At 41.8% G+C, this 21,523-nt stretch overlaps 1 protein-coding gene across 6 annotated transcripts in view; it reads left to right on the top strand.

The window, feature by feature from the left end:
• The window catches only part of CADM1 (cell adhesion molecule 1), a 334,650-nt gene that overhangs the window by 280,578 nt on the left and 32,549 nt on the right, over positions 1–21,523 (top strand). For 3 of the 6 annotated variants that reach the window (XM_007196546.3, XM_007196544.3, XM_007196543.2), the window contains exons 6-8: positions 11,334–11,433; positions 14,520–14,692; positions 19,571–19,654. In XM_007196546.3, the coding sequence (XP_007196608.2) occupies positions 11,334–11,433; positions 14,520–14,692; positions 19,571–19,654 (357 nt within the window). The remainder of the gene's footprint in view (positions 1–11,333; positions 11,434–14,519; positions 14,693–19,570; positions 19,655–21,523) is intronic. The other 3 variants (XM_007196548.2, XM_007196547.2, XM_007196545.2) reach the window with 1 other exon arrangement.

Below are 21,523 nucleotides of genomic sequence, written 5' to 3'. Positions count from 1 at the left end.
CAGACATTTATTCTCTCACAGTTCTAGGGGACAGAAGTCTGAAATCAAGGTGTCGACAGGGCCAAATTCCCTCCGAAGGCTCTAGGGAGAGGATCCTTCCTTGCCTTTTCTGGCTGCTGGTGGCTCCAGGTGTTCCTTGGCTTGTGGTCACATCACTCCACTCTCTGTCTCCATCTTGACCTGGCCTTCTTCTCTTCTCTGTGTGTCTCTTATAAGGACACTTGTCATTGGACTTAGGGCCCACCCGGCTAACCCAGAATGGTCTCAATTCAATATCCTTAACTTAATTACATCTGCAAAGAATCCTTTTCCAAATAAGGCCACAGTCACAGGTTCCAGAGGTTAGGAATTAGGTATGTATTTGGTGGTGGCAGGGGTGGGCATCATTAATCCCCCTATGATTTGTATCACCTGCTTAGGTTGCCTGAGCAAAACAGGGGCTGGAGAAAGTTACAAAAAGTTGCTTCTACGAGGCCATCCCATTCCACTTTGTGAGCTTGGCTCAATTTAACATTACATAATGCCAGTTTTTCTTGTTAATTCGTTTCATCTACTTCATTATGTGGCTTCATTATGGGCATCATGCTTATAATTTTCATATCACTAGAACTATTGTGGTGTAATGTCCCTATAATGGGAAAACAGAAAAGATCAGATATTATCTCAATTGGTAGATAGTAGATTTCTTGTGACTTTGTTAATATGTAATTCATTTAAGCAAACTTAATACCCATTAACTTTCCTTGTAGGGGCCCATTAGCTTTAATAATACATTAGCTCCTTTGTGAGACCTGAGTAGCTGTTCACCCAGTTCCCACCCCTAAACTCTTAGTTTCCCAGAGTATCTTCTAAAGAGAATATAGCCCCCACCCACCTACAAAATTATACTCATTTCCAAATGCAAAATATTTCAAGCACTACACCTCCTACCCCTTGGAAGACTTGCCAATGATCTTTATAAAGCCTTTTCTTTTGAAGATTCAAGTGAGATTTGTCCTTCTAAGAAAAGGAATAAAGCTGCATATCTGAATCCATCTGACTTCAATCTTACGAAGTACCGCTAGCCCTTAACTGCCCGAAAGTGACTTTAATGCCTTCCCCGAATTGAAGGCGCGTCCCTGGGTCATTTTTAACTGTAACATGGCACCTTTTTATGGGAGACTCTGTTCTTTTACCCAACGTAAGCCACACAAACATTTTATCCTTTGATATTCCATTTCTTGGAATGGATATAAGGAAAAATGTCTTTTTGCATAAAAGAAGGTTAAGAATTACAAAGCATTGTGTTAATCGGAATGGAGTTTAGAGTCTGATCTGGCATCGGAATACGATGCTTCATGCTCAAGAAAGTCACATGACAGTTCACAACCCTCCCTCTCTAGAACACTACTGAAAAATTTGCAGAGTCAGCCAGGAGTTCCTTACGTAGCATCTTCAGACACATCGGAATTCTCTACTTCATTACCTACCAGCTTTACTCTCCTTGCACACCAGCAGCTATGGACAACAAAAAGCCTCATGTCTCAGGTGCTCAAGGCACTCGGTCATTGGGCGCTAGAACTTTCTCAGACCTTGGCCAGTGGTGTTGGGGATTCAGCTCCATTCCTCCCATAGGAGGCCCCTCTCTGCAGACAAGCCACACCATGTCTCTCTCTTTTTTTTTTTGAAGTATAGTTGATTTACAGTGTTGTGCCAGTCTCTGCTGTACAGCAAAGTGACTCGGTTATACACATATATACATTCCTGATGGCCATGAAAAAAGAAGAGATACTTGAATGCATGAGATTCAGTAGCCAGTCTGCGTGGATGGTGAATTATTTTGGATACTCTGTGAGGAGTAACATTAGACCTTTTTTTTTTTTTAAGTTTTATTTATTTATTTATTTATTTATGGCTGTGTTGGGTCTTCGTTTCTGTGCGAGGGCTTTCTCTAGTTGCGGCAGGTGGGGGCCACTCTTCATCGCGGTGCACGGGCCTCTCACTGTCGCGGCCTCTCTTGTTGCAGAGCACAGGCTCCAGACGCGCAGGCTCAGTAATTGTGGCTCACGGGCCCAGTTGCTCCGCGGCATGTGGGATCTTCCCAGACCAGGGCTCGAACCCGTGTCCCCTGCATTGGCAGGCAGATTCTCAACCAGTGCACCACCAGGGAGGCCCAAGACCATTATTTTTTAATTGGCCCAAACTCTGGACTCAGCAGTTCTTAAACTTTTGGGGATCGTTGACCCCTTTAAAAATCCTTTGACAGCCTTAGAGCTGGAAACGATGACATTCACCACATTTTACTTCCAGTATAAGGAGTGTATTTACAGTTTTCCTAATTTTAGGTATTCAAGGGCCACTTTCACAAGTTTTACCAAATCCACAGGTCATCTGTGTTCGTATCACATTTAGAATTTTTAAGTCATTTTACTGCTTTAACCTAACCAAGACCTGTGTAAAAACACCTGTAAAATTATGAGTTTTATTTGCTATGTATATTCTATCTAGTAAACTTTAAGATAAATATACAACTATTATTTTTTAATGTCCTTTCCTTTGCCACCTAAAAAGATTTCTTATACTATCAGTGATAAACATTAGTTTATCACCAGGACATCCTGAGCTGGTCCATGGACCTCAGATTAAGAATTACTGTACTCTGGGGAAATGAGACTACCTTCAAGGCAAATCTAACCTGATAGGATTGGTGTTAAGTATACTCAGTTCAACCTTGGCCCATTTTGCTACATGAAGTTTTTTGGAAACCTCTCTCTACCTCATCTAAGATGGATGGATATTAATCAGGATAAGAGCAGAGTAAGATGACAGATAATGGATTTGAATGCTGTATAAATTATGTCCTTTTAGAAAACACTATTTTTTAAAAAGGAAATGAAAACCTACGTTGTATGCCACTAAATATCTTACTTTAAAATTGACAGGAGCAAGGAGGAGGGATAAAATGAAGGGAAGGGTTGCACACTCCCCTTGACACGGAGAGCCACCATATTGTCTACAAGACAAGGCTTGAGCTCCAACTTGGAATCCCTTTTGTGGTGTGGATTTAAGTCCTAATTAATTGAACACAGAATTTTGCAGCGTTTGTTTGTTAAGACACTTGTATGTGGTACCAGCAGAAATTGTGGTGCCCAATTATGTGAAAAATCAGCCAGATGTGTATGCTGTCATACTTTAAATAATCCTTAAGTTTTTGGTGAGTACAGATATTAATTGTGTAGTATGCATTGAAGTGATTAACGTCAATGTAATTTATCATCTGGAGATTTCTGAACATAAATAAGTGAGTTGTTTTGTTCAGCAAGGTGTTGACCTCTCAGAATTAGTGAATTAAAGTCCCCCCTCCCTTTTTTTTATTATAAATATGAAAGGCACCACAGTCAGCCAAGTGTTCAGTTATTTGATTTTCCGGGGCATTAGCTGCTCTTGTTTGTGGCATTTCCCTGTTGGGTGCTCGTTTGCAAGCTCATTAATAAGGTTTTCTCATAGGACCGTTGCTGGGAAGGAAGAACATACAGTAGGGCTCTTAGTTTTCTAGCTTTCATTCTGAGACTCAGCAAGGATACGGCAGCACGCAGTTAAATGTTTAAAACAGAAAGTAATTGTGCTCGCGACCTGGAATTCAAAGCTCTCTTTCCTTAGATGTTAGGCAGAGAACAGTTTTGCTTTTTAATGTTCTGAGCTATATGACCCTAAACTCTTTCTGTGCAGTTTTTTCTTTCCAATGTCTGTGTATATAGCGTTGCTCAAATTTACAACAGGGTTGATTATAGCAGAATGTGGTAGAATTGTAGCACGGTTAGTGGAGCTTCAGATCTGAGCGAACATACTCTTGTCAAATAAAAGCCTGTTTTAAAGGAGAACAGTTCACTGTCTGCGCGTTAAAAGAAAACTGTCTAAATAGCATCAAGGTGGAAACACATAGCGACATAAGCTGGGAATTCAAAGAAAAGGTGTGACCCTCAGTATGGAATTCAGATTGCTGTGCAAGGGGGGAAGCCTTACTCTGGACCGAGGTGAATCGGAAGCTCTGGAATTACTGCTGTGTGTCTTTTGCTTTCCCCCATCGTAGCCTTGCTCTTTAAAATGTTTTGCAAAAATCCTCATCTAGTGAGGGTTTTGTGTGTGTGCATATCTGAAAAAAAAAAAATTTAAGAGATACGTTTTGCAATGGAGAATGAAACCAAAGACTCAAAAAAATGGGTGTTTGAACGCTTTCCCTGCTCTGATTATCATCTGCCAGTTAATTATGTTCGTGGGCATCATTTTCAAAATGAGTTTTATTGACTCAATGTAGCCAGGTATTTTGTACATCCATATTCCTGTTCATCGAGGGTCCACAGAAGGCTAGATTTTTTTTCTTTCATTCCCTCAATTGGGGGAAAATTGGGCATTGAGGAGATGATCAAAACCTGTTCTTTGTGCCAAAATAAATGTTTCTCTGGTATCGATAGTGTCCTGCAGTGAAGGAGGGAGAAAAACCTGGAAATGGGAAAATCTTTCCTGTTTGGAGTGGAGGATAACACACAGTTTACCACGGCAGCTCCCATATCCCATCCTCTCCCCCATCGATTCTGCTCCCAGGTTATATTCTTCAAAGCATAATAGCTGGCGTTTTCATATTTGGCCTGTTTCTCTCTGATCTCCGGTCTCTTTTTTTTAACAGAATATGCTCTTCCTCCCACTCTCCCTTTCTTTTATTTTTTTAAAGCAATGAATTGAGTTCCAGGGAAGTTATTTCAGTATTTATTATTCCTCCTGAAAAATATTCAAGGCGTGGAGACCCCCTGATTCAAACTCATGTTCTAACCTATCATTTTTTTTGTGTTAACACACAGTAGAAGCGGGTCCAAGTTCCTGATGCCATTAACTCTATAGAGTGTTAGCGAGGCATTCTGCAGTGCCAAAGGGGGCGGGAGACTGAGTCACTAATACTCAAAAAACAAAGAGTAAATATTGGGCCAACTCCATTATGAGCAAGACTTGAATGACATGACTCTTAAGGAAGAAAGCCTTTGCCATCATCCCTGCCTTCTGAAGGCACACCCTGTAGAAAGAGGCCTCTTCCCACATCTCACTGTCTGACCTAATGTATTTGGAAAAGGTGTGTCTCTGTGGCTGTGGACATTGAATACTATGTAGTGAAACAGTTCTTCTAATGTGCGCTCTTAATGGTTTTTAACTCAAGGTCAGATTTTGATTCTGTGGAAGGTTAAATGGTTGTAAAGCTAACATCTCAAAATCTAAAAAGAATGGTCCAAGGGGGATCGCTGGGGGAAGTGGGGGATTAATCAGGAGTTTGGGATTAACATATACACACGACTACATGTAAAATAGGTAAACAACAAGGACCTACTGTATAGCACAGGGAACTATACTCAACATCTTGTATTGATAATAACCTATAATGGAAAAGAATCTGAAAAAAAAAAAAAAATATATATATATATATAAACCTGAATCCCTTTGCTGTACACTTGAAACCAACACAACATTGTAAATTAACTATACTTCAATTTTAAAAAAATATGTTTTTAAAAATGTTGGACAACCAAATAAAACTTCCTATACTTAAGGTGGTTAACAAAAAATAAATAAAAAGAATGGTTCAACAACATTCTTTATGATTTCATTTAAGATACCACCTTGAAATATACCCAAAATGCTAAATAAATGTGTAGTGAAGTGGAAGTATGTAAATCAGACACGCGGGTTGAACCTCAAATTTTGGGATCTGGATTGACCTTCTAAAAGAAAAATAGAATTGTATTTTGCAATGAGGGCTGTTAAAGTGATTAAACAAGGAGGCCATTAGACCAATCTAATAAGGTGACTCTGATACCTTGGTAGCTTATGTAGGCAAACCAAAACCTAAACCAAAGCCAATGCCCTCCAAGGCAATGAAACTCAAGCCCAGCCAATCACAAATAGCTAACCAGGCTTCCCAAATTAGGCAACTGCTCAAGCTCTAGCCAATCAAATAATTCACTTGCTTTACTTCCGTGTCTTTTCTATTAAAACCTTTCCCCCAGCTCCTATTGGAGCACTTTCAGTTTGGGCTGCCCTGTTCAAATGGATGCTCAAATAAACACTTGAAAATTTTCATGTGCCTTGTCTATCTTATAACAGGGCTTAGAGGGATTCACAGTCTGCTTATTTTTGTTTTGTTTTTGTTTAACCGGTAGCAGAGCTAGAAGTCCATGCCCCAATGTTTCCCCACTTTCTCATTCATTCATTCACTTGGTAAATACGTATTGAACGCCTACTATGTGCCAGGCACTGACACTGTTCTAGGCACCAGGGATACAAAAAAAACCTTTTCTTGTTACAGAGCTAACGTTCTTGTGCAGAAAATCTTGCTATGAGAATTTTCTCACCCAGTGTTCACTTTCTAATTCTGAAGATTTCTCAAAGATATGGAAGAGTGCTGTGTGGGTGAGTGTGCACCCCACTTCAAAGGCACTGGAAACTACTCTCTGCCACAACATCACAGAATAAAATTTGATTCTGTTGGGTAAACAGTAATCTCAATATCCACAGAACTACTCACAAGTTGCAACAAGAGGAAACTGCATTTTACTGCGTAATGTGGCATATGCTCTTCGGTCCCACATCCGTCCCCCCAGGTTTGACTCACCCCACTCATCATAGCTCAGCCCTCCTCAAGAAGAACAGTTTAAGTGCTCCGATTCATACAACAGATGTAACAGCAGGCGGTCCTTCACCTTGCAAACAAACAAAATAAATGGCAGTAAAAATTATTCGTGAACGTATTGTGACAATGGGAAGCAAACCTTTTGCAAGATGTTCTCTTTAAGTCCTCTGAGAGCTCGCTGTGACTGTGTTCTCTCACCAGCCCCAATGACCTCGTGATACATCGCCCTCCTTCAGAGCAAAGCCGGGCTCTCCCAGCAGCTTAGGCGGCCGTGTTATAGGGGTTGATTCTTGCTTTGAGCTCAAGCAGCCCCTAATACTCACCAAATCTCAGGTGCATCTCGGCATTGTCGTGCTTCTCCAAACTGCCGTAATCCCCCATGATTGACAAAGGCCCTTCTGTCAGTGCTTCCCCACCTGAATGCACAGGCACTGACCCAAACCGTCCTCGCAGCCATTCTGATCCATCTGGGCCCACACTGCCCTTGAGTTCTCCCTAGTGGGCCCGAAACAATGAACACTTGGTCGACAGGCATCCAGTCTCACTCTAACAGGTGTTTCAGAATGTTGGATGAAATCTAAGTAAGGGACGCGAAGAGCCTGCAGGAACAGATTTGCACTTGGGGTCCTGGACCTGCTTGCAGTCAGCCCATCAATGAACATTTGAGGCCCACGTCCCCTGATTTAGAAAATCTCAGGCAGGGAAAGCGTCAGGAGCCCCTGGGCTAACAGGTCTCCTCCTGCCGCGGTGTCAGGGCGCCTTCCCTCTTATCTCAGCAATGCTCCTCTCTCGTACATGGGGAGGATAATATCCCAGGCAAAAGGAAACCGCAGTGTACTTTTTTTAACTAAGAAATTTTAAAGACCTGATATGTTAGTGCGGTAATCTAGAGGGAAGGAGACTGTGACTTTTCATTTACATAGGAAAGTGAAATACACGTTCCAGAGTCTTGAGTTTGATCTTCTGAAAAGATCATAGAATATGGTGCAAGGTCAGACTGGCATGAAATCAATTGTAATCTGCCAGCAAGCCATTCTAACCTCTTTTAAGAGTTTCCTTTTATATATATATATTTTCCCTTTATAGAGAGAGCAAAGTCCATTTAAAGAAAGTCTCATCAAATCAGAATGTCTTTCTAATATGATTTTTTTAATTGGCTGCTACTGTAGTGTGACCTAAAGCCTCCTGGTATTTAACCCTCTGTGCGACTTTGACCAATGGACGAATTTTGTCTGCTGTAGTAGTCTTGCTAAATGTCTTTTATGGGGTTTTTAAACAATTACAGTGTATTATGAAAACCTCAGATCCCTCGACCCAATTGATTGGCTGTTGGTGGTACCATCTCTGTAGCTGTAATGTTCCATGACTGCGCAGACCTAACTATTTTTCTTATTTTTATATAGCAGTTCCATTTTATAGTGACATTAAGCCATTCTGCAGTACATTTCTAGACAGTTATTGCACTTGGGCAGAAAGTGTCATCTGGCTTTTAGCCTTGTGCCTTCCAACACCAACCGAGGCGTAAAATGATCACCCAGAAAATGTTCTGGGCCTTACCTCATTACTTAAAAATAAATCTTGGAGTCTGGTTCTGTTTCAGAAAAGATTCGGCGGGTTATAACGTTTGATTTATGAACATAATTAAAATATATAAATGATGAGCTTCTGGGCTATGCAATCAGCCACCTGGATTGTTCAGTATTTTGACATAATCGGATTGTGGTCAGGATCATCCTGGGAAGATTTAGCAGCCCTGGGTTCTAGAGGTGCCAGTGGAGTCCCAGGGTTTCTATTCCACCTGTTGGGAAGGCTCAAGTTCCTCTTTCAGGGCAAAGGAGGGGGAATTGAATTTGTTTTTTAAGTTTCCTTCACCCAGAGATGGATCTTGGCACACAGACCCTCTATTTGGCTCCTAGGCTGGGCGTGAAGATAGCTCTGCCCACAGTCGAATAATATGCCTATAAATACTGCACGTGTCAACAGAGGAGGACATTTTTCTGTATAATACAAGCAAGATTAATATTTACCTTTCCAGTGACCTATTAAGGTAACTGTGGCAGCTGTACCCATAAGTAGATGGTAGATGTTTCTCCAGAAACCTAGAGAGTAAATTGGGAAAATCAGTTATCAAAATTGAAGGTGTATTTCCTGTGGCTTAGTATATGATTTTTTTAAACGTAAATTCCAGGTATAGCAAGGCCTTACTTAGCTTGTTATTCCTAATTTATGTGAGTAATTGACAACTGGCAAACAGCCATTAGGAACATAAAAAGCATTTAACTAAAACAAACTCAGTGGTACTGAAAAGGCAGGGTGGATGGATTTTCAACACCGTCTTTATTATTAATGGAAGTTGAGCGTGTAAAAACCCTTAGTGCACCGTGCTGAAAAATATACTCTCTCTGTTTGCTTGTAAATTACACAAAGGAGAAAAAAGGACAAAAGAGCCTTCCACATTGGCCAGCAAGCATTCTGCTTCTCCTTAATTAATGGGCCAAAGTCAGCAGTGCATGGAAAATGTAGACCTTCTGTGGATCAGAGATTAACCTATAAGAAAATGTTACATTTCAGCCCAAATTTGGGGCTTTAAATTTAGCTTTCCTCAAAATGGTTCCCGGATAAGGATGACAGAGGTTCCCTAACCAGGAACTCCGGAAGTGCTGCTGTTTCTGAGCATGAACTGTAAGGGAGCCGGTATTTTGTTGTCTGTGTTTTCAGTGGCATAACCTTCTACCATTTTTTTTTTTTCTTGGTATCTTGTGGGTTGTTTTTTTAATAAACTTTACCAACTAGCTCTGTGTGCAAGTGTATTATACCACCAAAAATAATAGACCCACATATGTCACCCAATGGTTGTATTTAGCCTACAGTATTGTCTATAGCTCTCAAAGGTGGGCACCCAGGACACTTGCCCAGCAGCCAGTGTTCATTTAAGGTCATCCTGTTTATCCTTTTTGAGTATTTTTGCCTTTCTTTAATGATTAGCTTCCCCACCCAGCTATCAGTATCTGGAGACCTCTACGCCATTTTCCTCTTAAACATGGCCTTTGCCAACAAGTCTAAGAATAGAATCGTGTTACTTTCAGGGGTCAGCTGGAGCTTTCGGTCCCAGTTCACTTACGTTCTCTGGCAAGTGACTTAGCTCCTCAGAAAGCATTACCAATTCAGCGTGCAGTGCCCACCGATGTACAAGAAGCCTCTCTTAAAAGGTTTTGAATGCCACGTGGTTTTCAGAGACAGAAAGATCCAGGGCTAGTAACACGACTGTAAAAACACATCCAGAAAACAGCCATCCCTAGAGAGGACCTCGTGCAGCTTGTTTGGCTGTGTACAGGTAGAGATGTTTGAGCCCTGCCATATTTCTCTTTGCTCCCTGATACCATAGGGTGAATGATAATGAGCGAACCACTGCTTGTAAAAGGCCAAGGGGCTGTTGTTTGGGTGGTGTGATTGTCCGAGAAAGTAAAGTTAGGGCAATTGTTTTGACCTTTCAGCCAACTGATGTTTTGCCCTCTCACATTTATTACCTCTTGGGTACATTTCCAAAAATATACATTTACAAAGTCATGAAATTAAATGAGAAAAATGATGTAGGGATTAATAGCTTATTAGTTCAGCAAAGGGAAAAAAAAACCCTCCCAGTTCCATTCAGGTTTTATTTGTAAATGTATTTGTGTGTGTATCTAAGTTAATTCCAACGCCTCCCCATTCCCTGTACCTCCTAGCGTTCCTCTCTCATTCCCACAGCCCCACAAACTCACAAACACAGTTTTTAAATAGCTAGTGGAGGTAAGAATACCTACATCACTAAAGTATTCACTTACACTTAGGAATACCTCACTTAGGAATACCTAAATACTTGACTGTGTTAGGAAACTATACTCAGTATACTTGGCTTTAATTATGGATTGCCATTGGGAAACGTGGGTTTGAATCAATAATCCCTCCAAACATACACTTCATGGGGCTGTCTCTCATTATGTTATCTCTATGACCTTGGACAACCTACATCATTCTCTAGGTACCAATGTTCTCGTCCCTAAAACTGGGCTTTTTCCGCCACCAAGGATGGTTCCTACCATAGTAGACTCGGTAACTGTCAGTTTCCTTCCTTCTGATATGTTTACGTTGAGCCATCATAGAGTTTCATTAGGGGCCACCAGAACCTCCCAGTTCTTTATTCTTAGAGACATTTGAGTGGAATTCAGAAGTTTTGCCTTTCCCATTTGAAAACAAGAGCATAGAAGTAGCAACCTTATTAATATGCAGTGTCACAACATATTGTCGCATAGTAATATATGATCTATGATAAAATGTATCAATTCTGAGCACCACAGATATCTGTGGCTTCACCTCAGCATGAAGGCAAATGAGTTTCCTTTAGCTTGAGTGAGTCTGGAGATAAACTTAAATGTAACAAAATGTATTTCACAGGAAATGTTTGATGTGGCTGGTTGGCTTATGAATCTCTTATCTGTTCGTGGTTCACTCCTTAGAGTTATTAGTCAATTTAATTTGAGCAAATGCCAGGATTACTTACTAATTAGAAGGATTTTACTGAAGGCACGAGGATGGGAAGCACGTGAGTGCTGGTAGTATGGGGTTTGTGACAGCATGCAAGTCTGGTTCTGCCTGATGATATCATTTGCTAAACATTGTACTTTGTGTTGTTGTCACACAGATAAGCCTCAAGTGCATATTCAGATGACTTATCCTCTACAAGGCCTAACCCGGGAAGGGGACGCGCTTGAGTTAACATGTGAAGCCATCGGGAAGCCCCAGTAAGTTCTGAAGGCCAAGGTTGGCAGAGGGTCATGAGCAGTAAATGTCACAACACACAGACGTGCATTCACAACTCATTGGCCTGTCACCTGTCTCCTGCTGTAAAGGATGGAAGATTTTTCAGGAACTGAAAGAATATTCAGTGAAAAGGGGAATAAATATCTGTGGTTCTTAAGGGTGAGGATTGGGAGAAAAATGAAATGCCAGCTAAGATTGAAATCTCAGCTAATTCTCTTTTATCATCATCAACATGATTGTCAGAACTATTTTCTCTCACCCACATAAAATAATCCTAATAACTTTTTAGTGTGCCCACAATCTAATGATATATCTGCTACCTTCTGTGTTAATGTCTAACTAAGCTGTTGGAAAGATGGTTTTCAGACTTAAATTAAGCTGCTGTGTTTAGGGCCAGCTGTAGGCAAATGAATTTGCCTTACTTTTCATTTTGCTTCTTCCCTCAAGGAAAAGTGACTACTAGAAATATTTTTATTAGTAAGGAATGGTTTGGGACTTGTTCTCAAGGAATATGTATACATACTGCATAAGGGAAAAGACTTACACTCTTATTTTATTGAAAAGTGTAAAAAAAGCTACTGCACTTGCCCCTGCTAAATTAATGAAAGTGAATTAGAGAAACTACATGTATTATCACTAATAAAGCAAAAGCCAATGTGGTGGTACCACTTTAGCTATTATTCCGTTTCGTTTGGGGAGGAAGAAGAATCCTTTCATCTTTCTAATAGAGTGAAGATTGTTTTTAACTGTTTCTGAGGGAAAAAAAACAATCCGTTTCACATGGAACAACAGGTCAACCTAGTGATTGGGTTCACTCAGATTCTTACTGGTCCCCAACAAAAAACAGCATTGAGCTCCCTCTGCTGTCCCCTCGCTATGATTTTTTCCCCCCTCAGAGTTTTGCTAACTAGCATATTCATACAAGGACCTCAGAGCATTTTCACAAAGCTTCCCCCAAGTCTTTGGAAAGAATTCTCCCCATGACAGCTAAGCGATGATCTCTGAGAGAACAGAGAGCCGGCGGGAGCCTAGCTGCAATGGTCTCTTTTCCCACGTCAGCCCTCCCTATTTTGTGTGTCCTTCTCCAGGGCCGAGGATTTGCTTCTCTCTCTACTCACCGTTTGGAGTTGTAAAGATGGCCTTTAGGAAGGAGGAGGTGGTCTTGCTTCTGCTTTGCTTTTCCTTGGGTGTTTCGAAGTTACTTGGTTTTAAGTACTTCCAGCTTTACCAGAGCAGTCTTCTTCTGCTTTGAACACTGCAAAAGATTCAGCGCTTTCTTTGCATAAACTGTTTGAATTAGGCCCCAGGTAGCAAATTGCCTTCCTTCCAAAACAATCCAGTGGCAAAAAAAATTAATTCTCTCAGGCCTCTTGCCACTTAAAAGTACCAGCCACATTAACTACATTTACAGACTATGGCTTGCTAACCTATATTTTGTTTCTATATTTTTTTTCCCCTGAAGAAGGTACTGTGTTCAGTCGAATGTGCCACGGGGACAGTAAATTGTATGCTTCCTTCGGGACATTGATGCCCGAGAGGGTATTTGCTTGTTCCTCTCAAATCGGCCCGGGTCCACGGTTGTCTGAGCAAAGCACGGGTTACTTGACTGCTAGCCCTTCTAGCATATCACCTATTTATTTTCTCAAGAAATTGCATACAATAAAAATGGTAATTTAACTTGCCATTAAATGCTGTGAATGTTCTCAGCATTTACCCCCACTGATGGTTTCAGCTGTCAAGCAGCGGGACAATAGGTCTGATTGCCAGGCAGAGCCGTTCGCCATTGCCTGCAAGGAGAACGGATGCAGGGCTCATTTTTAAATAATTTACTGGGTTGTGATAACAAACCCATGTGTCATTAAAGAAAAATTGTGACTTCACATCCCATTGGAAAACCGGAATGCTACTTGACAGGGCTGTCTTGAGTGCCCATTCATATGAAGCACGGGTCTTAGGTTCTGATGCCGCTCCTAGAGGTAGTTCAGGAAATGAAAGGAAGCTGCTTCTGTGCCCGAATCTCTGTGGCCCTGCCTTGGAAATGGCAGCTTTCAGGCCCAGCCCTAGATGTGGCCTCGATTTTATAGGGGCTGCCTTGAAGGATTATAAATTCAGTGAGTTTGAAAAAGACTGTGTGTGCAATTTGGGCCCTGGAGCATCTTGTGAAATTTGCTTTTTCCTGATGGATACAAATGTGGTCTTTAAATCACGGAAACAAACTCCCCTCTGATGAGCAAGTGCCGTAGGACCCCAGGAGTTCACGTGGAGGTGCTGTCACTCCGCAGCCATTGATCTGGGAGCCTGTCCCTCGAGCTGGGGGCCTGCAGGGGCACACACAGGGGAACGGGAGCAGCGCGAGGGCCTTGGAGAGCCAGGGAAGACAGGCATTTTGCCAAAGAGCACATAGATAAGGTGGCTTGGGGCCTCGGAAGGTGCGGTGGGGTCTTGGGTTGCTGGAGGGTGTGTTATGGGTAGGGGGTAAGGGGACAGGAAGTGATTACATCTTTCCAGAATGAGAAGAGGTCATTTTTTTTCAAACAGCAGAGTCCAAAGAAAGCACTATTCAGTTGTAAAAGTCCATTCCTTTCTGCGAAACTCGAAATCCACTTAAATATCACAACTTTCTATGCCACTATCTCGGCGTGTTAGTGACCATGAGATTAATGTATGTATCACTAGCCCAGGATTTGATTTTTTTCCCCCTAATTAATGAGATGATTAACAATGAGTGAGCTCTGTCCTGTCTGAATTGGTGTGAAAGCACACAGCAGGGCATAAAAATAGGGCACATTGGTTTATTTGCTGATTTGTTGAAGATGAATTGGAAATGATGAGACTCCTGCTTGTGGTCTGTTGAAAGTTTTTCAACACCTGATAATATTTTTTTTTAAATTATATTCCAAACAGATTTGTGAAGCCTTCACAGCTGTAATTCTCTGAACTTAAAATAGGTCCTCTTTAATTGTGTCATCCTGCATGGGATTCATTTACTGTGTGGGTGAGAGGTTTGATGCAGACATCTTGGTGGGAGATCATAATGCAACCTGTCTCTCTCCCATTCCCTCTGCAGGCCTGTGATGGTAACTTGGGTGAGAGTCGATGATGAAATGCCTCAACACGCCGTACTGTCGGGGCCCAACCTGTTCATCAATAACCTAAACAAAACAGATAACGGTACATACCGCTGTGAGGCTTCGAACATAGTGGGCAAAGCTCATTCGGATTATATGCTGTATGTATACGGTACGTGAGAAGACGAAGCCCTCTTCCATTTGACTCATTTATTATGTAGCTGCTGCTTGTGATTCACTCCTAGAGCTTTTGGTCAAGTTGAAAACCAAAAAACCAGTTTGTTTCCTTCAAGAATTAAAAGAAGCCTGGCCCAAGGTGGACCCCAGTGCTACTACTAGGAGGACAGCAACTTTTCTTCTCCCCTTCTAATCATGGGGGCTTCCCTCTAGATCACAGGCTCTGGTCATGCTGAGTAGGAAAGCTCTGTCCTCAGGCGCACGCTATGGAGATTATGTTAGAAATAATGACTGCGAAATTCAACCTTACCAATTAATGGCTTTTCAACTCAAAAAGTCTATTCCCAGCGGTATTTTCCGATGATACCTGGGCTAGCCTTTCTCCTGCTTTGATGAACAGAACTATCCTATTTTCAGCATGAAGCTATTACATTCCATATGTCGCAAGCCAGTAAATAACTTGGAAAAAAAAATAGAAGGTCCTTGGTAGCTCTGTTAACCACCTATAGCTACTGCTTTAGACACAAGTGCTTTTTTTCTAATTTGTCTGTTTTCTTAATATCTTTTTGCAGGATTATTAAAGCATATGATTATGAATCTCACTTTCTAGTCAACAAATATTTATTGTGCACCTACTTGTACCAGCCATTTTAAACTTATTTCCCATTTATAGCTCATGGTCAATCTTGTGTCTGGTGAATATTCTCTGTTTAGTTGAGGAGTGCACTGCCTATCTAGTCTTATGATGACGAATTGAGTCTCTTCTGTCCAGTTGACTCTCTCGGTTACTTTTACACCAGGAAAAATAGTCGTGAGCTGACATGACACAGAATGAGTAACCATAGGCATGACAATTTCAGTATCTTGTAAATATATGAACATGTGTGTGCATTTCTCTCTTCATGTGAGCCATGTAAATAATCCAAGTGTAAGTGTATGTGAATATACACATATACACATGTAAATCCACATATGGGATATTTACACCATAACGTCTTAGAACCTGGCCACTTTCCTTATGAAGAAAATAGGAGTAGCAGTCTCTCTGATGAAATAGAAGCATGCTTTACCTCATATCTACATGGATATTAAAATATAATCTTTAGCCTGTACCTGAGTTTTGTTTTCCTTAGCATAATGCAAAGTTAAAGGCTCACATCTAATCACTTTATGTATAGACTTCTGAGGTGTGATTTCTTTGCACACTACCCATGTTGTCTGTGGTCTATACATAATCGCATTAATTCTCCCCAGTAGTTAAGGAGATCAGAGTGAAGGGAATGGCTCTCCGTGTAGGTGCAAGGAGGTGCCGAGTGCCCCGTTTCCAGCCATCCCCCTTTTGCTTCTACATCCCTCCCATGCTCAGCATCAGGGTTTGAGCCTCATGCGAGGCCCCAACCTTGCTGTTATCCAGGTTTACAGACTTTCATTCAGCTCTTTTTAAAAACGGCAGATTATGAAAAGCAGAGACAAATTTCCACCAGTCTATTATGTGCTTCCTTGATTCAGAAGACTCAGTTATCTGGAAAAACAATTTTGACTTATTGTACCCACTGTTCCGACATCTCAAGATGAGAAACGTTTTGTGGATTTGATAAATAGATTTGAATAATTTTGGATCCTAGCTCTGGCTAGCATTTATTGGGGGCTTGCTCACTTCGTTCCATGCACTAGGGTGACAGTTTTACATGCACGATCACCTCTGATCTCCACGATAACATGACGAGGTAAGCGCCATCATCATGCCATTTTACAGGTGATAAAAGGAAGCTTAGAAAGGTCACCTAAGTTGCCCAAGTTCACACGGTTACTAAATATGTTTCAGAGCCACGATACTTTGACTCCAAAGTCTACAGTGAAATGTGTGTCTTTCTTTGTAGTTTCTCTTACTCTCTCTGCCTCCCGGTAGAACAGTTCCCTCCAATGCAAGATTGTCATTTGGGAATGAACTCGCTGGGCCAGAATGCATTATTTGAAAGCCAGGAAACAGACACCTGCCCATGTAGGCAAGCGCATCTACATCCAACTATCTCCCCAACCCAAGATGGTGCACTTCGCCTGGTCTAGGAATTTGCTAGATCCACAATATGCTACCTCCCTCCCGTAACCTGTACTAGCAGTAATGTTTGGGATGACAGGCTAGAATACTCACCTGAGGTGTTGCTTGTCCAGTAATAAAATATTCTAGCAGTTTGAGAAGATGGTGAGTAGGTTTTCTTTTCAAAGTCAATTTATTGTCCTACTACAGTAGCTTTCAAAGTTCTTTATGAACTCAGAGTTAACATGCTTTTAAAATGTTTAATTCTCTAGAAGTAACTTCTATACTTGGCGAATCTATCTGGTTAGCGCCTGAGCCCCAGTTGGTTTTGTTCTTTTAGCCTCTATGTGTCAAACATAGCTTATTAGCTCCAACTCTGTATTAAATAGTGACCTCACATTGCTCTTATCGCTAGAAATGATCTAAGCATCACCTGGTAACGGAATCTAATTCATTTAGGTCACTTGAGCCACATGTGAAGGACAAGTTACCCCAGTAGTGATGAAAATAATTGAAAGTGTGTGATTTTCACAAAATGAAAGGAACTAGTGACCTTTTTTCTGAAGTCTCTGCCCTCGTTAGTTAGTCTCTGTTCCACTCCTGTTGGTAATCGTAATTTCAAATCACCTTCAGGTGCACTTTGATTGTATTGTGGACATCGCACATTTTGTGCCAATACTTTTAGAAACAGAGACAGAAATAGCATTATAGCATACCAGCTACAGATGTTCCTTTTCAGTGATAAATATTGTCATTGAATCAGAACAGAGAAGGCACATCTCTGGGTACAGCTGAATTGGGGCGTGGAGAGAGCAGGTTGTCTTCAGGGACCGGTGCCCCTCGCTCACCTGCGTCCCTGCCTGCACCTGTACCTGCACCTGCCGCAGGATGTAGGTGCATGCAGTGGTCTCCCAGGTCACAAAATGCTTCCCCACCTGTGGCCTCCATAAGAAAGTACTCCAAAAAGCAAGACTGGACGTGTACTGTCCGTTCTTCTTCTAACAAGGTAGTTTGAAATTATGAATCATTTCTACTTCTTGGAAGAAAATGAGATTTTTTTTTTTATGGATTCTTTTTTTGCACTCATGTGTGAGGCTGCTTTCAATAGTCGTTTAAACTGCTGGCATCCCCAACTTCAATGAACAGAGTCTCCCCTAAAACAGACAGGTTTGCTCTTGATTCTTCCCTGTCAAATTCGTACATTTGTGTACGTGTGAGAGAAGTTTGTGAGGAAAATTAAAACTGATTATTGATCAACGGTAGGAATCTTTTAAGCAGACCTCATAACCAAACGCCAGGATAATGTTTTCGTAAACTTCCAGGAAGTTCCACCAAACCCAATAAAGACACAGTATATAATTAAAGTTAGGATGTATTAATTAGACAGTCTGAGAGCTCACTTGTAGATAAAAGGACAACAGATGTGTCAGGGAGAAAAAGTTGACGGGCATTAGATAAAATTTAAAATCAAAAGCCTTCAAATCGTCTTACGCTCTATTATAGCAGAATGATTGATTAGGTCAAAGTCTTGCTGACAATTTAACACATTCAGTTTGATCAGTTGGGCTGAGAATATTTTTTTTCTCTTTCATATTTGCCTTCCCTTTTCCCCCAAATGATTTTGGAGATGATAGAAGAATATACAGTATATCAGACACCTGACAGAGGATTCCCTATCAGATTCCTGGCTTGGAGGGTTAAGCCTTGTTTGTATTTAATTCTTTTGTTTACAAGATGGAAACGTTCTTCAGTTTTGTCATTGTCACCCACGTAGGTCAGGCTTGAGCAAAGGCAACAAACTGATTAATATTTATAAGTTGTAAAATTTACTGACTTTTAAAAAATAAAATCTCAGTAAAATCTCACATGCCTGGAACTTGATATTTAGTGGTGACATTCTCTCTTCTGTGTATTTATTACAAGTATAGAAGTAGTTTTACTTCCTGCTGGGATGTATTGATGGAGAATAATGAAGTTAACTGTCAGAGAGCAAGAGGCAGGCGCACACTTTCCCTTGGCCGATAGGAGCCCTTTAGATAGATCAGCGCCATCTCCTCTTTTCTCCCACCGGTGAAAGTATAAAACGAAATGACAACCTTCGGACCCTCTCAGAGGCTGAGTTGGTCTAACCTCACCTTTTGAAATAGGATGGGGGGGGGGGTGCGTGTCATATGTTTTGATTTTTCCTCCCTTCTCTACTTCTCATCTCCTCATCCCTAGTTCACTTCATTGATACAAATCTCTTTTCTTTTTTTTTTTTAATTTTTGAAATTTATTTTATTTATTTATGGCTGCGTTGGGTCTTCGTTGCTATGCGTAGGCTTTTCTCTAGTTGCGGCGAGCAGGGGCTACTCTTCGTTGTGGTGCGCGGGCTTCTCATTGCGGTGGCTTCTCGCTGCGGAGCACGGGCTCTACGTGTGTGGGCTCAGTAGTTGCAGCACGCAGGCTCAGTAGTTGTGGCTCGCGGGCTCTAGAGCGCAGGCTCAGTAGTTGTGGCGCTCGGGCTTAGTTGCTCCGCGGCATGTGGGATCTTCCCGGACCGGGGCTCGAACCCGTGTCCCCTGCATTGGCAGGCGGATTCTTAACCACTGCGCCACCAGGGAAGCCCCCAAATCTCTTTTCTTCTTTTCTTAGCTTTTCTGAATAAGGCCTTGGGATATGATTATAAGACATAAATCTTTGCAGGGCCGAGGGGTGGGTGGTGGGGAGTCTTTGGATTTTAAAGGGAGAAGTCATCAAACAACATGTCAGTGTCTTCACGCCTTTGTTGTGTCGTTACTGATCACCGCTGTGCTCAGCATTGTGGGTTTGATTCTCCTTTTTTTCTTTATCCAGATCCCCCCACAACTATCCCTCCTCTCACAACAACCACCACCACCACCACCACCACCACCACCACCATCCTTACCATCATCGCAGGTATGGTACCTTCATTGCCATTGCAGATGTCCTGAATGTACACTGTCTTTCTGGTATGTATAACAAGAAGCCTAAAAGATCCCTTTAACTCCTTGGAATGGAATTATTCCTTTATTTGGGAACTTGACAGACATTAGATACTGTGTTCTCAAGTCGACTCTTAAGGACCTCAGAAAAGTCTTTAACATCCAAGCATTTAACAGTAGATCAGATATTTTGCAGAATTCTTTTTTAAGCATCACCATGCAAAGCAAAATGCTAGGGGGAAAATGGCAGCCTGGCTCTTAGAGAACACGTGGATAGCTTGTGCTGAGCCACGGTTGACGAAACGGTAAGTATCCCGGCTTTGGATCTTCTTCTTGCCTTAATTTCATCTTAGTCTACGTGAAGGAAAATACACACCCTTTAACATGTCCACGTGGGCCATGTTCCTAAATGCATCATCCTTCCTGCCCCAGAGAGTACCCACTGACCGTGTGTCACCTGGGTAGTCACCGTCTGTTCCACTCTGGGCACTCGAGTACCCCTTCCTGCCCTCCGTTAAACATTGGAGGAACCACCGCGGTTGTCACTCTGTGGTTTAGCTCTTTGGACTGTCTGAAACTCCTATTCAAAGTGAGTTTCGCGGTCTCCTTTTTCTGACCGTCACTGAGGGAGGAGGTTATGCCCTCCAGCCCCTTCCTGGTTGGTCCCCAGCGGCTCTCAGTGCTTGATGTCGCTTGTCCGGGAGACTTGTTGGAGTTTTCTCTGCCGACCAGGGTGGGAAAGGTTATGGCCGCACCATGTCGACTAGACGTGCAAGATTTCCTTAGGTAAGACCATCCTTTACATTGACTTTCTGGAGACATTTTCAGTTTTCACAGGAGTTGGTGTGATAGACATGATGAAAATTCTAAGTGTTCAGGGAAAGAGGAGGCCTCATCGGTTTATGAAATATAACAATAGATTGTTTAATTTCAGTTTTCTTCACCTTTCTAACCATTACAGTGGAACAAAGAACTTTTAAATAAGCCACTAGTGAGCATGGTTCTGAATGATGTTTGCGAAAACATCAGTGCCTGCACTTAATTGAAAAGCTTCTGAAAATCCATCCATCCATCCAGTTGGTTTTTGTGTCTCACCCTAAACTCAGCTCCATCCAGGCTGCTTCCTAAATTCTTGTCTGTGTGTATTCCCCTTTTAGCTTTTTGTTAGTTTCTTCTGCTTCTTAAGTAAACTCAGTTTGTTAGCAGAGGGGAGAGATTCCTCCCACTTTCTGCATCCTTAATAAGCGCAACAAAGATGCTCCTCCCTGACTGATTTCCAGAGCAACCATGCTAACAACTTCCCTTGCTGCGAACCAGGTGTTTACCTTTCATGATTTCTTACCTTATCCGGGTAGTAAACCAATTAAGCTTGAGCTCCTGTGTACCAGGTTTTCATAGTTTCCTATGAACGGCCCTTTTGATGTCAGTGTAAATTACATCGCCCCTTCGCCACTGCCCTGCATGTGTGAACCCATTAAGAAAACCCTTCCATGGTCTATTTTGTCTTTGCGGAAGTTGTCCGGGTGTGAGCCAGCCTTGATTACCTCTCCTTGTAGAAGGTTCCGTCTAGGTAGCTAGTCAGGTTTACATTTTAAGGCGGTCAAGGCCTTCATTCATTCGGCATAAGTACCACATTTCTCTTTAATGTGGAACAGCACTTTTCATTTGTGGCTGGCCTCCCACTAGCTTAGGCTTTTTTTTAAAAAGACCTTTCTTAACACTCTCTGAAATCCTCCCCCCTCACCATCAATCTCAGCAACTCAGCAGAGGTGCTTCAGTTCACAGCTCCTAAGCCTTCACTCCGGACTAAAGCTAATCGCACGTCTTCAAACAGCTACAACTC

This window comes from Balaenoptera acutorostrata, chromosome 9 (assembly GCF_949987535.1).
Source record: "Balaenoptera acutorostrata chromosome 9, mBalAcu1.1, whole genome shotgun sequence".
In the NCBI taxonomy this organism is placed as follows: Eukaryota; Metazoa; Chordata; class Mammalia; order Artiodactyla; family Balaenopteridae; genus Balaenoptera; species Balaenoptera acutorostrata.
Note: the sequence above shows the minus strand (reverse complement) of the source record. Positions and strands in the feature narration are given on the sequence as shown.